Raw genomic sequence first — 17,112 nt, 5'->3', positions numbered from 1 at the left:
GGTACACAGCCTGCACCAATTTTGCCATCTTTTCCAGGACTTACAACCATTGCAAGAATGTCCAAATCAGCTTTCTTTTGACCTTATGTGCTATTGAAAAGTCTAGGAATTGCCAGCTGGTCTCTTTCCTCATCTGTAGTTCCTTCCCAACCATCTGTCTCTCTGCAAACATTGGGTCAGTTGTACTCAGGGTTGCCAGATGTCCCTATCTGAGCAGGACCAGCAACCCGATCCCAAGTCCTGCACTGCCGGTTTAAATCCCAGCGAAACAACCTATAGTTATCTTTTTTTGATTGGCTCGTATGCCAGCATATGAGCCAATCAAAAAATCGCAAAACAGAGCTACTTTTGTTTAATGCGGAACTGCCTGAAGTAGCTTTGTTTTGCGATTTTTTGATTGACTTGTATAACGGCATACGGGCCAATCAAAACTCGCCAAACACAGAGCTACTTGTGTTTAATGCGGAACACTTTTTTTTTTTTTGTACACTAACACTAGTGTGCTTATTCTCAAGTAATATGGGATATGCCTTTCTCGCCATATTGTTATGGGTACCCTTAGGAACTATCTCAGCCATAACTCACCCAACATGTTAATTATCTTTGCCGTGACCTCATCTGAGCTTGCTGCTTTCCCTGACTTCGTTTTCCTTAGTGCTGTTTTCACTTCTTCTATGCTGGACTCTTCTTTCTCTTTCATTGTCGGCTGTGGCTGGGGCAGTACTGCTTCTGTGAGTTGTTCTTCATTCAGAAGCTACTGAAAACACTCCCTTCTTCCTTCCATCTTTGATGGTTCTGTGGACTGGTGAAAAGTTTTTTGTTGATATGCCTTATGAAGGGTATTTGATGACTATCGTTTTTATCTTTCTATCTTTGCTTTGCAACATAATAGAGTTTCCTTGTGCCATCTACAGAGTCTCTTTCCAAGCACCGGTAGAGTGCCTCTGATGTCTTCTTTTTTGCAATTGTGACTGCTCTCTTATGCTCTTTGTTAGCCAATCGGTATTCCTTTTTAGCCTGGTTCATCTTTTTTGTCTCCCACTTTTTCCTGGATTCATTTTTTTTCTTTTAACTTCTGCATTCCACTATCTTGGATGCGTATCTGTTCTATAGTCCTCACACATGCTGTTTTGAGGTGCTGCCATTTTTCGTTAACTCCACCTATTTCTTCTTCTTCTGAGGTATTAGAACCTGAGTATTTTCTTGAACTCATGCTTTCACTCCAGTCAACTTCCAGGTCTTTTGCCTAGTCTCTGTTAAAAATAGAGCCTTCTCTGACCACAACTTAAAATTGATTGTGGCCACCAGTGTTTTATGCTGTGGGCTGACTGTTTCACTGGGATTGACTTTGAAATAATTACTTCTACCCCATTTCCCTTTAGTTACTATGAGGAGGTCTACCTGAATTGCATTGCATTGCTGGCCACTTGTGTTGGTCATCTTGTGACTGGCTTTCTTGCTGAACCATTTGTTGGCTGCCATCAAACCATTTAGTAGACAGAAGTCTAGAATAGCTTCTACTTCTTTATTCCTGTTGTCCCATCCATGTGTAGCAATCCTTAGTTCATATTTAGCAGATTGATTATTTTTATATCCAGCGTTTGCTCAATAGAGCCATCCCAGGTAACCCAATCTAGGCAACTGGACACATTTTAGATTACTATTTAAAAAAATGTTAATGATATTCATTGGATCTACAGAATTAAAGGCAAAAATTATGGAAAAAGCCAAATATTACCCAACCAAAAGAAAGAGCATTGCAGCAAAAGCTTTGAGAATATTTCTGACAAGTAGTCTGTACATGAAAAGAATACATTATGCTTTGACTTTGCATTGTAATTGTTCATTTTTTATTCTTGTTACAGCTCAAGCAATGCTTACTTACTGTTCTATAAGAAACCCTCGGATGATGCCAGTGAGTATAATGCTTTTTATTTTTCAAATTTCTAAAAATTTAGATTTGTATTTTTCACAAAATGAGGATGTTCATCGTGTTACCCTGCTGCAGTCATCACACTTGGGTTATCCTCTCGTCAGGCGGTCCTGCAGTCGGCCTGAGTTCCAAAGTCTTAGTCCGGTGTCGGATGTTGTCACTTCTTCCCTGACGTCAGTGCGCCAGGGGTATATAAGAGGCATCCGATGCCATTTTCTTCAGTCTTTCTTGCCGTGCGGTGCCCGAAGCAGAAGCAGATCGCAAGTGCCGGTCGGCCGACACCTGAGATTTTCTAATCGAATTTCAGTCCGAAGTCTTCAAAGCTAAGTACCCTGTTAAGGAACCTTTTCTTGCCTCAGTCCGATGTCAGAAAAAGTTAACAATTGTATTTCTTGTGGGAAGCAAATACCTCATAAGGACTTTCATACTTACTGTATACCTTGCCTAGGCCCAGACCATGACGTCACTGGTTGTCGGTTTTGTGCTAGGTTCAATAAGCGAACTGTAATGCGACATTTTGATTTCGCTCGACACTACTTTGGTAGGAAATTTAATTATACTATGCCGTCGGAGCAACCGCCTACTGGCGTGCATAAAAAATGCAAAGATAAAGACAGGCAGCCTAGATCCAAGCCAGACTCCGAGGGCTCGGCTGGGCCGGTCACCGGTTCCCCGGTTTTCAGTGAGGCACCTACGCAGCCCCTGACGACCGCAGAATTGGAACCCCAGTCTGCTTTGGATTCTCAAGCAGAGAGTACTAGGCCGATGCAGCCATTTTCGTTAGGCCCTACCGACAACATTGCAGAAGGAGAAGCCTGTGCTGTGGAAACACCTTTGGCTACAGAAAGTGTCTTCAGACCGACGACTTTCACCATAAAATCTTATGCTAAGCTTAAGACTCCTTTTAAGCCTAAAAAGACTGTACATCAGTCTCCAGTTCAAGGCCCCATGCCTAAGAAACAGATGCTTAAGATGGCTGAAGATTTGATTACTCTGATCAGGGGTTCCCAACCCTCCCCAGACAAAAGGCCAAGACAAGAGGAGGATTATGCCTCTTCTGATCAAGTTTCTATTTCCTCAGACTCCTCTGAGGAACAGGATTACTCCTTTCCCCCTTATGAAGATTCTGATGCTGAAGATTCCATTCCCTCAGCATCTCCCCCTGAAGACTATTCCTTCAGGGAAACCTTACATACCATGAGGGAACACTTCCACTGGGAAGGTCAGGACTACTCCGACTCGAAGAAAAGGCTCAGAGAGTTTCTTTTACTTCCCCAGCACAGACCACTTGCCATCCCTCCAGTTTTAGACATTGTGCATGATGTTTATTTAGAATCCAGTCTAAATCCAGATTCTCTGCTTCCTGCTCCAGACAAACCAGACCGATATTACAGAGTACCTGACTCTCACAAATTCCTTTATAAAAGCCCTGTTGCTGACCCAGAGACTATCTCCCAGGGTCCCAAAGGGGCTAAGGCTTCTATGGCTAAAAATCCTGTGCCCTCTGAAAGGGACTCCAGAGCACTAGATAGGTGGGGGAAGAAGGTTTACACCTCAGCTACTCTAGCTATGAGAGCAGTAAATTGTCAATTTCACATGCTGAAATATCAGCAATTCCTAATGTCTCAATTAAAGCAAAAGATGAGCACAAACTCTCAACAGTCTGAATTCAAGGAAATGCAGGATCTGTTGCATGCAGCTGAACAGGTGGGCAAACATACTTTGCAATGTGGATTTGATTCATTGGAAGCTTCCTGTAGAGCAGCTGTTACTGGGTCTGTCATACGTTGGCATGCTTGGTTAAAGGAACAAACTCTGCCTGATCATGTTAAAGCAAAGTTACTAGATGCACCTTTACAGCAGGATGTCTTATTTGGGGTTAAAGCAGAAGAGCTTTTAAAGAAAATGGAGGATAAGGCAAAGTCTATGCAGATGGTCAAAGATTTCTTACAGGTTCAACCCCCTCGCTTCAGCAGAAATTGGCCAACAAAAAATTGGTCCTTTCCAGCTTCTGACAGACCACAGAGGGGTAAATACAGACGCCCAAGGGGCAGAGGTCAAGCACAGATCCCTTACAAACCTTGCCAATGGGGCACTGGAACACAAAGGGGAGGAGAAGACAGGCCCCAAACTACTAGAAGGCAAACACAATGACGTAACCCTCAAACTGCCAAGAAAAGCTCTCTTGGCAGCTCCCTTGGGAGGAAAATTAGCACTTTTTGCAGACAACTGGCGCATCATCACAAAGGACAAATGGGTCCTAGACATCATCTCACAAGGATACAGATTCCATTTCCACACTTTGCCAAGGAGAAAAGGAATGCCAAACCTGCCACCAAATAAATGGGCAGAGGCACAAAAACAAATTGCAGCTCTCATGGACATGAGAGCCATTCAACTGGTACCTACACAGGAGCAAGGCCAAGGATTTTACTCAAGGCTCTTTCTAGTACCCATAAAGGACAATGCATGGAGACCTATTCTGGACCTTTCAACTCTAAATACCTACTTGCAAGTACCCAAATTCAAGATGCTAACACTACAGCAGCTTCTTCCCATGTTGGGCAAGAAGGCTTGGCTAGTAACGTTGGACCTCAAGGAAGCATACCTGCATGTCCCTATCAGACAAAATTGCAGAAGATACCTCCATTTCATTGCAGGTTCAACCCATTACCAATTCTCTGCACTGCCCTTTGGCTTATCTACTCCGCCCAGGATCTTCACAAAATGCCTGGCACCAGTAATTGCATACTGCAGACAAAGAGGAATTCAAATATACCCATACCTGGACGACTGCCTCATCCAAGCAGAAAGCAAGGACAATTCTCATCAACATCTGGCATTTGTCAAACACCTTCTAAGTTGCCTAGCGTACACAGTAAACGAAAAGAAATCAAAACTAGTGCCCTCACAGAACATGACATTCCTGGGTGCCAGCTTGAACACAACAGCCCAGATGGCTTATCTCATGCCAGAAAAGCAACTACAACTAACTCAATGCTTCAAAATAATGGAAACAAAAACCCAGCTCCCTGCAAGAAAAATTCTGCAGGCATTGGGATTCATGGCATCTTGCATACTACTAATACCATTTGCAAAACTGCATATGAGGAAATTACAATGGTACCTGAAAAGTGTATGGACTCAACACAGCCACAGCCTGGAAACAGTCATACATATCATTCCCTGCCTTCAACAGGAGTTTCTATGGTGGTCACAGACATGTCACCTCAACAAGGGTAAGCCTTTCACCTTACCCCCAGCCAGGCAGACTGTGACAACAGATGCATCGGACTGTGCCTGGGTGGCACACATGGCAGGACAGTGCGTTCAAGGCAAATGGACTTCAGATCAAAGAAATCTGCACATCAGTCAAAAAGAAATGCTAGCTGTACAGAGTGATCTGGCAGCCTTCAAGGACCTCTTACATCCAGGACAACTTATGGTAAGGACAGACAATACCACAGTAATGTGGTACATAAACAAGCAAGGGGGTACATACTCCTACCCTCTATGCAGGCAAGCAATGACCTTGTGGAACACAGCACTGACTTACCAAGTTCAATTACAAGCACAATTCCTGCCAGGAAAAAAGAACACATTGGCAGACGACCTAAGCAGGAACATCATGGATCCCCACGAGTGGAAATTGGATCCACAAGTATTTGCAATGATAACTCAGAAATGGGGGCTCCCAGACATAGACCTGTTTGCCAGCCCCCAAAACTATCAGCTATCAAAGTTTTGCACAAGGACATTCCACCATCAAGCTTGGAAAGTGGACGCACTCTCATTCAGTTGGAGAACAAAGGTGCTGCTGAAAGTCAGAATGGACAGACCATGAATGATACTCATTGCCCCAGACTGGCCACGCCAGCACTGGTACCCACTACTAAGGAACATGGCCCACAGTCCACCATGGATGTTGCCACAAATTCCTCATCTGCTCATACAGCAAGATAATCAGATTCTACACAGCCAGCTCAAGACCTTAAATCTGGCTGCATGGCAAATCACCTAAACAAACAGTATGCCCCTCTTTCACAAGCTGTTATGGATGTCATTCTGGAGGCCAGGAGACCCAGCACCAGGAAAGCTTACTCAGACAAATGGAAAAGATTTTACGCCTGGAACCAAGCTAAAGGCCAGAATCCCCTGGAACTGGACATACCTCAGATCCTACAATATTTAACTGAGATGTTACACAAAGGACTTTCTTTTTCATCTATTAAAATACACGCCTCAGCAATTTCAGCTCATTACAACACGGATCCTCCCTTATTTTCACGTCCACTTCTAAGGCAGTACCTCAGAGGGACCAAAAACATAAGGCCTCCCAGGAGAGCACCAACACCAACTTGGGACCTCAACTTTGTTCTGGAAAAGCTTACGCTACCACCTTTTGAGCCAGCTTTCTCAGCAGATTTAAAGTTTACATCATGTAAAACTGCCCTGCTGCTAGCAAATACTTCAGCCAGAAGAGTCTCAGAGCTACAGGCACTAATGGCAGTAGAGCCTTTCCTCATTTTCCATCAAGACAGAGTTTCTCTACGAACTAACCCCTCCTTTATGCCAAAGGTGGTATCCAGTGTGGCTGTAAATCAAACCATCCATTTACCCGCCTTTTTCCCAAATCCACAGAGTAAAGGAGAAAGACTCCTGCACTCCTTGGACATTCACAGGCAACTACGTTACTACTTGGATAAAACTAAGGCTTTCAGAAAATCTGACCAGCTCTTTGTATCCTATGCTACAGCATCACAAGGAAAGGCTATCTCAAAACAAACCATTTCAAAATGGATAGGACATTGTATATATTTTTGCTACACTTATCATGGAAAACCAGTTCCTGCTAGCATAAGGCCCCACTCCACCAGGGCAGCAGCTACATCTACAGCCTTCCTCAGGGGGGTGCCAACCAAGGATATTCTGGAAGCTGCAACTTGGAGTTCAGTACACACCTTCACCAAACACTATCACTTACCACTTTACTCTAAGACTAGAGCTGGCTTCGCCACTGCAGTTTTGCAGGGCCTACTAGCCTCTTCTAACCCTGTTTGATTCCACCTCCCATCCTTAGCTTTGGGATTCAACCCAAGTGTGATGACTGCAGCAGGGTAACACGATGAACATAGTACAGTTTTGTACCTACCATAAATGTAGATGTTCGAGTGTTCACCCTGCAACAGTCCAGGTTACCCCCCCCCCATCCCCTCTGATCTAACTGAAACCTTTTTCTATCCCTTTTAATCTGATACAACCTTTGTGGTGTATTTGCTTATAGCTGGAGGTGTGTTTTATTTGTGTTTCACTTTTGTTATTGGGTAGTGACCTCCTTTTGGGGGGCACCTGACATCTGGGGCAAGAAAAACTGAAGAAAATGGCATCAGATGCCTCTTATATACCCATGGCGCACTGACATCAGGGAAGAAGCGACAACATCCGATGCCGGACTATGACTTTGGAACTCAGGCCGACTGCGGGACTGCCTGACGACAGGATAACCCAAGTGTGATGACTGTAGCAGGGTGAACACTCAAATATCTACATTTATGGTAGATACAAAACTGTACTTTATGGTGGACTAAGATGGAAAGAGCATTTGCTGCTTGTAGTGTTCCATTTTAAAGAACTCAAGCACTTCATTACCCTGTTCATGAACTTTGAATGGTGTGTGCTGCTACTGTTACAAGTGGGTTTATGGCATAAGCAAGATTGAAACCAGTGCAAACATCTTTTCAGAAAAATGTTTTACATGATATTGACACACAACTTTTTAAACCTGTTTCTCTATGGGAATCAGTCCCTCCACAGTCCCCCTGCAGGAGGCATAACTTGTGCTTAATGTAATATACTACATACTACTTAATGTAAGGAACTGTGCCATCAGTATACGTGGGAAGAAAGATGGCATCCCTCATGCAGCACAGCTTTATTCAGATCATTTTAAAACAAGTTATTCTCAAATAACTGTACTACTCCTGAGTATCAGTAAATAGCCAGAAAAGGCTGGTTCATGTCTTATTATGCTGTTAAGCACCTGCCAGTGAGAATGGGAACCATACACTGGCGTGTGAAACATATGCAGAAGTTTTGTAAATGTAGAGATCCTCCTCCATTGTTCAGAGTCTATTTGTCTGTTTTCTAAGTCAGCTCTGCTGGTAAGGATCACAGTGGTAGCACACTTGTCAAAGTAGACTCCACTTTGCTGCCCACCAGCAACAGTTGCCAGGTCCTATTGGGGTTTTCCCAACCATATCCACCATCTGCCACATTAGCTTTATAGCAAATTGGACAGAACATAACAATGTCTTAGTTTGGTGCCATCCTGTTTGTAGATGAGATCTTTTCTACATGGGGATGCTCACCAAATCTTGTCAATTTACCTGTACTTAAGGAAGTGTTTCCATTGAATCCATTGCCTTCCAGGCAAAGATAAGTTCTCAGCTTGAAATATTGCACTTGATGTCCTTCTATATAAATGTTGCAGTATTCTTTACAATAGGGATCCACTGCCTAGGGCAGCCTGATGTCCGGCCAGTATACCAAAGCCTTTGGTTGGAAAGGGTATATTGTATGTTACACACATGCTCCGAACACACAGTGTAGGGCATAAAGGTGATGTCTGGACTTACCATCCACAGAACTATTTTGCTGCCAGTCCAAATGCCATCTTCGATCATCAGTCTGAATGCGAGTTCATCTGCTCGTTTCTACTGCTTCAGATAAGTGCTCTGTTGCGGTCTTTGAGTTTATCTTTTATGCCCAAGGTGGTTAATGAGTTGTCTCTTAATCAGTCTATTCATTTACCCACTTTTTCCCTTCTCTGCAGTCTGCTAGTGAAAAGGTTTTGCACACCTTGGATTTGCATAGACAACTCAAGTATTATTTGGATAGGACTAAAGCTTTTTGTAAATTGGAACAACTTCTTGTTTCTTTTCATCCTAGGTCTTTAGGTTTGGATGTTTCCATACAAACCATTTCTTCTTGAATATCTAAAGCCATTTTTTTTTTGCTATTCTTTTCATGAGAAAAACCTCCTTTCTTCTGTTAAGGCTCATTCCACTAGAATTGTGGCATTTTTTGGTGCTTTTTTCCCCCAATGGTTTGGATACTAATTCTGATGTTCTTCATGTTTCACTGTTGCAGTCATCACATTTGGGTTATCTGCTTGCAGGTAGCCCTCAGTCGGCCTGATTATCAAAGTCTTGGGTCCTGCGTCAGTTTTTGTCTCATGTTCCATGACGTCAGGTAGTTGGGTATACAGCATGCAGCCCAACTCCATTACATCAGTCTTTCTTGCCATGCGGTGCCCGAAGCAGAAGCAGTTCGCAAGTGCCGGTCGGCCGACTCCTGAAATTTTTGTTTTTGCGTTTCAGATCCGAAGTCTTCAACTAAGCTAAGCACCCCATTGGGGAACCTTTTTCCTGCTCTAAACCAATGTCAGTAAATGTTAACAATTGTATTTCTTGTGAAAAGCAAATACCTCATAAAGATTTTCATTCATACTGCATTCCTTGCTTAGGCCCAGACCACGACGTACCTCGCTGTCGGTTTTGTGCCTTATTCAAACCTTGTACTTTTCGTTGTTGCTTCATTTTCGCATCTAAATATTTTGGTACTCGGTTCAATTATCCAGAAATGGCTTCGGTAAGCCATTTGACTACCGACATTCTGAAAAAACGCAAAGATAAAGACGGAGACAGACCGCGTTAGGTCCAAAGCTGCCGACAACGCTTCTCCCAAGCTAGTCGCCAGTTCACCGGTACTCAGTGAGGCACTTTTGCAGCCCCTGATACCCACTACTTCAGATTCGCAGGCCTCTACTGAGACCCATTCAGAGTCCCTTATGCGCAAGATGCTTCTTCGACTGTGGAACCTGCGGATGTCTCTACCTTGGATGGGTCCGGAGCCGCTGTACAGGCACCGGCTTCTGAGGGTGTATTCAGACCTACTGACTTGCATAGTAAACCAATGCCATCTTCTTCTTCAAGGCCTAAAACTCGACCCATGCCAAGAAAACCGATTCCCAGACCGCATGGTCAGGCCCCTATACCTAAAAAAGAAATGATAAGAATGGCTGAAGACCTTATTACTCTAATCAGGGGAAGCCACCCTTTTCCCTCTAAGAGACCTATGACTGATTTTCCTTCTGATTCTTCTTATCAGGATTCTGAAATTTCTACTTTTTCTGATGACCAGGATTTGCCTTTGTCTACCGATGAGGATTCTGATGCAGAGGACTCCATCCCCTCTGCTTCCCCTCCAGAGGATTTCTCTTTTGGTGAAACCGTGCATACTCTTAGGGAGCATTTCTGCTGGGAAAGCCGGGATTACTCTGACTCCAAAAAGAGGCTTAGGGAATTCTTACTCCTGCCTCAACACAGGCCATTAGCTATCCCTCCTGTACTGGACATTGTAGATGATGCCCTCTCGGAATCCAGCTAGGCCCCTGACACTTTACCTCCTGCTCCCAGAAAACCTGATAGGTATTACAGGGTACCTGACTCTCACACGTTCCTCTTTAAAAATCTTACTGCAGATCCTGAGACCATTTCACAGGGACCCAAGGGCATTAAGGCTACTACTGCCAAAAACCCTACCCCCTCTGATACAGATTCCAGGGCGATGGATAGATGGGGAAGAAAGTATACACTTCTGCAACTTTGGCCATTAGGGCCTTAAACTGCCAGTTTCATATGTTAAAGTATCAGCAGCATATTGTTGGATTGCTTAAACAGACAATGATGTTGATTCTTGGCTGTGCTGAAAATAAAGAATTACAGGATTTAATGCATTCTGCAGAACAAGTCGGAAAACATAATTTGCAATGTGGTTTTGATTCATTAGAGGCATCTTGCAGGGCTGCTGTCACTGGGACTGTACTTAGAAGGCATGCTTGGCTTAAGGAGCAATCTTTGCCAGATCATGTTAAAGCTAAATTACTGGATGCTCCCTTAAACCAAGACCACCTTTTTGGCAACAAAGCAGAAGAAGTACTTAAAAAGATAGAGGAAAAAGCTAAATCTATGCAAACTGTTAAAGATTTCCTGCAAGTACAGCCTCCCAGATTTAGTAGGCATTGGCCCTCTAAGAATTGGTCCTTTCCTGTCTCTTCCAGGCCTTCTCAGTCCAAACCCAGAACCAGCACAACACACAAGCTTCAATCTCAAGGTACTCACAGGCCTAAGCAGTGGGGGGCTCCCACTTTCAAAGCAGGGAGTAGTAAGACTCCCTCCTATGGTAAACTGTCTCAGTGATTTAACTTTAAACCTTCCAAGCTCTCAACTGACTGTTCCTTTAGGGGGAAAGATTGCCCTGCATGCAAAAAATTGGGAATTCATTTACCCAGGGCAAATGGGCTTTAAATATAGTTTCCCAAAGATACAGATTCCACTTCCACTCCTTACCAACCCCAAATCAGTGGGCAGAGGCTCAAAAGCAAGTTCTCTCTCTTCTAAGTATCAGGGCTATTCAGCCTGTCCCAGAAGAAAAATGCTGGCAAGGTTTCTACTCAAGACTTTTCCTGGTACCCAAAAAAGACAATTCCTGGTGTCCTATCCTGGCCCTGTCTATCCTAAACACCTTTTTGGTAATCCCAAAACTCAAGATGCTAACTCTTCATCAGCTGCTTTCCATGGTAGGCAGAAATGCCTGGTTGGCAACACTGGATTTAAAGGAAGCCTACCTGCACATCCCAACAAGGGAATCTTGCAGAAGACTCCTACTCTTCAGAGGAGGCTACATGCACTATCAGTTCTCTGCACTGCCCTTTGGCTTATCTACTGTGCCCAGGGTATTCACAAAGTACATAGCTCCAGTCATTGCATTTTGCAGGCAAAGAACTATTCATATATACCCTCACCTGGATGATTGTCTAATTCAGGCAGAAAGCCAGGACATACTTTTAAATAATTTGGCATTTGTAAAGAAATTTCTAACTTCTGTGGGGTACACCATAAACAAAAAGAAATCACGTCTTGTACCTTGCCAACAAATTGAATTCCTTGGAGCAAGCTTGAATACAACTTCTCAGATGGCCTACCTCACTCCAGAGAAACAAGTTCATTTGACAGCCTACTTCAAACTACTGGCCACAAAGGCCCAGCTATCCGCAAGGAAAATACTGCAAGCCGTGGGGTTAATGGCCTCGTACATTCTACTAATTCCATATGCAAGACTGCATATGAGGAAACTACAATGTTATCTAAAAAGCCTATGGTGTCAACATTCTCAGAATCTGGAATCAATGATTCCTATCATACCTTGTCTAACGATAGAGTTCCTCTGGTGGGCAGGGGTCTGCCACCAAAACAAGGGACTGCCATTCACTCTACCCCCTGTCACCCAAACCCTAACAGACGCATCAGACTGTGCATGGGGGGCTCACTTGGCAGGGCATTGCATTCAGGGCAAATGGAACCCAAGTCAAATGCACCTGCAGATCAATCAAAAAGAAATGTTATATGTACAGAATGCTCTGACAGCCTTCAAGGACCACATTCTTCCAGGACAATTACTGGTAAAGACGGACAACACCACTGTTATGTGGTACATAAACAAGCAGTGGGGAACCCACTCATACCCTCTCTGCAGACTAGCCATGGCTGTGTGGAACACAGCCTTTAGCTACCAAGTGCACCTACAAGCTCAGTTCCTGCCAGGAAAGCTAAATACACTGGAAGACGACCTAAGCAGAAATCTTATGGACCCACACGAGTGGAAATTGAAACCAAAGATATTCAACATGTTGAGAAACAGATGGGGGAGCCCAGAGATAGACCTGTTTTCCTCCCCTCAGAACTACCAATTGGACAAATTCTGCACAAGGACTCCCCACAAATAAGCTTGGAAAGTGGATGCCCTGTTCTTCACCTGGAAAAACCTATCAGTTTATGCCTTTCCCCCTTCTGCCTCTCCTCTCCAAAGTGCTACTAAAGATCAAACAGGACAAACCAAGGACAATACTGATTGCACCAGACTGGCCTCGCCAACACTGGTACCCCCTCTTGCTCAGTATGTCACTGCTGGCACTATGGCACCTGCCTCAGACTCCTGCTGTCCCAGCAGGAGGGCCAGATTCTGCTCCCACAGCTTCAAACCCTGAACCTAGCAGCCTGGCTAATTACCTGATCTCTCCGTTAACATCCCTTAGTAAGCAAGTGATGAATGTCATTCTGGAGGCAAGGAGGCCAAATACTTGAAAAGCCTATGCTGAAAAATGGAAAAGATTATGTTCCTGGAGCCAAACCCAGGGGATGGGCACAGCAGTGCCCAACGTCCCTCATATTCTTCAATACTTAAACTGAGATGCTTCACAAGTGCCTTCCCTTTTCTTCCATCAAAATCCATGCCTCAGCCATTTCAGCTCATTGCAGTACAGAGGCACCCCTCTTCTCTCATCCACTGCTGAAGCAATTCCTCAGAGGGGCCAAAAACTTAAGACCACCCAGGAGAGCCCCTACTCCAGCCTGGGACCTTAACTTTGTATTGGAAAAGCTCACTCTACCTCCCTATGAGCCAGCGGCAAATGCAGAGTTGAAATTTCTTTCTTGGAAAACAGCCTTCCTTCTAGCCATCATTTCAGCAAAAAGCATGTGTGAACTACAGGCCCTCATGGTAGTGGAGCCTTTCATCATCTTTCACACGGACAGGGTGTCCCTCAGGACCAGTCCTTCCTTTATGTCCAAGGTGGTATCCAGTGTGGCCCTTAATCAGTCCATTCATTTGCCAACCTTCTTTTCTAATCCACAGAACAAAGGGGAACCAGTACTGCACTCCTTGGATGTGCACAGACAACTTAGATTTTACTTAGACAGGACTAAGCCTCTTAGGAAATCTGAACAGCTGCTGGTTACATTTATTTTATTTTATTTATTTTATTTTATTTTACATTTGTTGACCGGGCTAGTCCAACTGGATAATTTCCATTTTCAGTGGAGGCCCGGGGAGAAAAGCTCCAAGATAAAACAAGGTTATAAAAATTAAAAATTAAATCATTTACAATAATTACGTATGTTACATACATTGAGCAACAATGCTTAGATATCAGTCTAGATCAAGTAATAAAAAGTCATATTACTATCCACATATTGAGAGAGAGACAGTAGTTCTTTACAGTACAATTAGGTCCTTTGATATACTAGAGAAAGGTTGCAATTTAGATAACTGGGAATATAATAGAAGAAAGAAAAAAGTAGATTAGTCTGGATTTGTACAGGAACAGAGCCAAAAGTTGTTCAGATGTAAAAGAAGTTGTTTTTTGAAAAGAGGAAAGGAGGCTAGTGAGGTGATGTGTGAGGGGAGGTTATTCCATATTTTGCCAACTGAGTTGGAGAAAAGGCAGTTACCTGCTGAATTTGTAATTCTAGTTGTGTTGACCTGTAGCTTTTCAGCGGAGCGCAGCTGTTTCAAGTTATTATAGGGGATTAGGAGGTTATTAAGAGCAGGTGTCTTTAAAGGTTGGTACAAAATGTTATGAGTTATTAAGAGTTGTTGATATATGAGCTTGTTAGGAAGTTCTAACCAGTGTAAGTGTTTTAAGTTAAGACAGTGGTGAGTTCTATACTGGGATGCTGTGGCAGAGCTATATTGTGGTAGGATGTAGTCAGTTTCTTTAGGTTGCTTTTAGAGAGATTAGTGTAGATAGAAGAAGCATACATTAGTGTAGAGATGAGATGTGATTGTGCTAAGGTGGTCCGTGCTTCTGGTGTAAGGAAAGGTTTAATTCTGTACAGTGAACCAATCTTTTTATTAACTGCTTTTATAGTGTTATTGATGTGGTAATCATAGTTAAGATTATTATCAATAGTAACACCTAGCAGTTTGGTAGTAGAATCAGGGGAGATGACGGAGTTGTCACTTGCAGTAACAGTGAAGTGAAGTTGAGAAGATTTGTGGGTAGGGGTGAAAAGTAACAGTTTTGTTTTCTTGGGGTTCAGGAGAAGACATCTTTTTGAGAACCACTGTTCTACTGATGAAAAGGTAGATTGTGTCAGTGACTGGAGTTCAGATTGAGTGGAAGCTGTGCATATAATGGTAGAATCATCTGCATATTGAATGCAGGTTGTGTTCTGGATAGATGATTGGAGATCATTAATAAAAATGGAGAATAGGAGTGGGCCTAGTATAGATCCTTGAGGTACACCTAAAGAGATAGGCAGTAGAGTAGATAGAGAATTTTTCCAGAGTACTGCTTGTTGTCGGTTTTCAAGATAGGATGAGAACCAGGATAAGGAAGAGGAGACCAATTCAAGGGATTTTAATATGTGTAGAAGAAGTGTGTGGTTGACCATGTCAATTCAAGGGATTTTAATATGTGTAGAAGAAGTGTGTGGTTGACCATGTCAAAGGCTTTTGACAGGTCTAGGAAAAGAGCAGAGGTTAGTTTGTTGTTGCGGTTAGAGTTGATAGTGTTGGTAAATGAGAGTAGTGCAGTGGTGGTACTATGTGAAGGTCTGAACCCATGCTGAGTGTTAGCTAGTAGATTGTTATGAAGGAGATGGTTAAGTAGTTGTTTGTGTATACATTTTTCCATGATTTTGGCTAGAGGAGATAATAGCGCTATAGGACGAAAGTTAGAGAGGTCAGTGGATTTACCTCCTTTGTGTAAGGGTATAATGTGTGATATTTTCCAGATTTCTGGAAAAGTACTTTCATTTATAGATCGGTTTATTAGGATAGAAACAGGATAAGCAATAGCTTTAGCTGCTATTTGCAAGAATTCTGCAGGGAGCTTGTCTGCTGAGGGGGTAGTTGGTTTAAGTTTTTGTAAGAGAGATTGTATATAGGAGGTAGGTATGGGTTGAAATTGAAGGGAAGTAGGGAGTTGTTGATGTTACTTAAGAGGAGTTGGGATGAATCAGGAGATAGGTGGTTAGCTAGACTTTGTATGGAGGTAGTAAAGAAGGTATTGAAGTTATTGGCAATTAAAGAGGGATTATCAGGGTCTAAATTCTGTGGGTGTGGTGTAACTACTTTGCCTGGGGTGAGTAGATTATTAATGGTAGACCAGAACTTTTTTGGTTGTTTTTTGGTGGTTTGCTGAAGTTCAAAGTAGTAATTTTTCTTATCTGAAAGGATGGCTTTTTTGGTGTTGTTTCTGAGCTCTCTAAAGGTATGATGATCTGTTGGGTTTCTAGAGGAGCGCCATCTTTTCCAAGCTTTATTTCTAAGTTTGATTTTTTGTTTAGTATTGGAGGTTAGCCAAGGTGCTGTTTTGGTCTTTGTTCTAATGGTACGACTTGGGGCATGTTGATTTAAGATTGCGAGGAATGCAGAGTTAAAATGTTCAACTGCATTGTTCAGTGAGAGGTATTTAAGAGGGGACCAGTCATATAGTGACAGATCAGTTTGAAACAGGGGCAGAGGGGAAGGCCATTTCAAAGCAAGCCATTTCTAAGTGGATAGGCCATTGCATTAATTTCTGCTATAAGCACCATGGAAAACCTACCCCACAGGGGATAATACCACATTCAACCAGGGCTGCATCTACCTCTACAGCCTTTCTCAGAGGTGTCCCTACCAGGGACATCCTAGAAGCTGCTACCTGGAGTTCTGTACATACCTTCACCAAGCATTACCACTTGCCAGTGTTTTCTAAATCCAGAGCTGGCTTTACCACTGCAGTCTTGCAGGGCCTTATAGCCGGTCTTAATGCTATCTAATTACCTCCTCCCATCCTTAACTTTGGGAATCTACCCAAATGTGATGACTGCAACAATGAAACACGAAGAACATAGTACAGTTGTGTACACTTACCATAAATGTAGATGTTCGAGTGTATTCACTGTTGCAGTCCCGGTTACCCTCCCTCCAGCCCTGTGACTTCTATTGACTATACCTCTATTCTTGTTTACTATGTTTAAAGCTTTCTGGTGTATTTGCTTTTTTGTTGGAGGTGTAACCTTGTATATAATTGCTTCTCATCATGGGGGCACCTGACATCTGGGGCAAGAAAAACTGATGTAATGGTGTCGGCTGCATGCTTTATACCCCTGACTACCTGACGTCATGCAAGATGAGACAGCAACTATCGCAGGACCCAAGACTTCGATAATCAGGCCAACTGAGGGCTACCTGCAAGCAGATAACCCAGATGTGATGACTGCAACAGTGAATATACTCGAACATCTACATTTATGGTAAGTGTACACAACTGTACTTTCTGACGCAGCTAC

The 17,112-nt window shown here is 43.2% G+C and overlaps 1 protein-coding gene across 4 annotated transcripts in view; it reads left to right on the top strand.

Moving 5' to 3' along the window:
* The window catches only part of LOC122798823 (ubiquitin carboxyl-terminal hydrolase 2-like), a 1,648,319-nt gene that overhangs the window by 1,305,557 nt on the left and 325,650 nt on the right, over window positions 1-17,112 (top strand). For all 4 annotated transcript variants that reach the window (XM_044067950.1, XM_044067948.1, XM_044067949.1 and 1 more), the window contains one exon: window positions 1,866-1,915. In XM_044067950.1, the coding sequence (XP_043923885.1) occupies window positions 1,866-1,915 (50 nt within the window). The remainder of the gene's footprint in view (window positions 1-1,865; window positions 1,916-17,112) is intronic.

This window comes from Protopterus annectens, chromosome 3.part1, assembly GCF_019279795.1.
Source record: "Protopterus annectens isolate FY-2018-M chromosome 3.part1, PAN1.0, whole genome shotgun sequence".
Taxonomy (NCBI): domain Eukaryota; kingdom Metazoa; phylum Chordata; order Ceratodontiformes; family Protopteridae; genus Protopterus; species Protopterus annectens.
The sequence above is the reverse complement of the archived record's forward strand: the minus strand, read 5'-3'. Positions and strand labels throughout refer to the sequence as shown.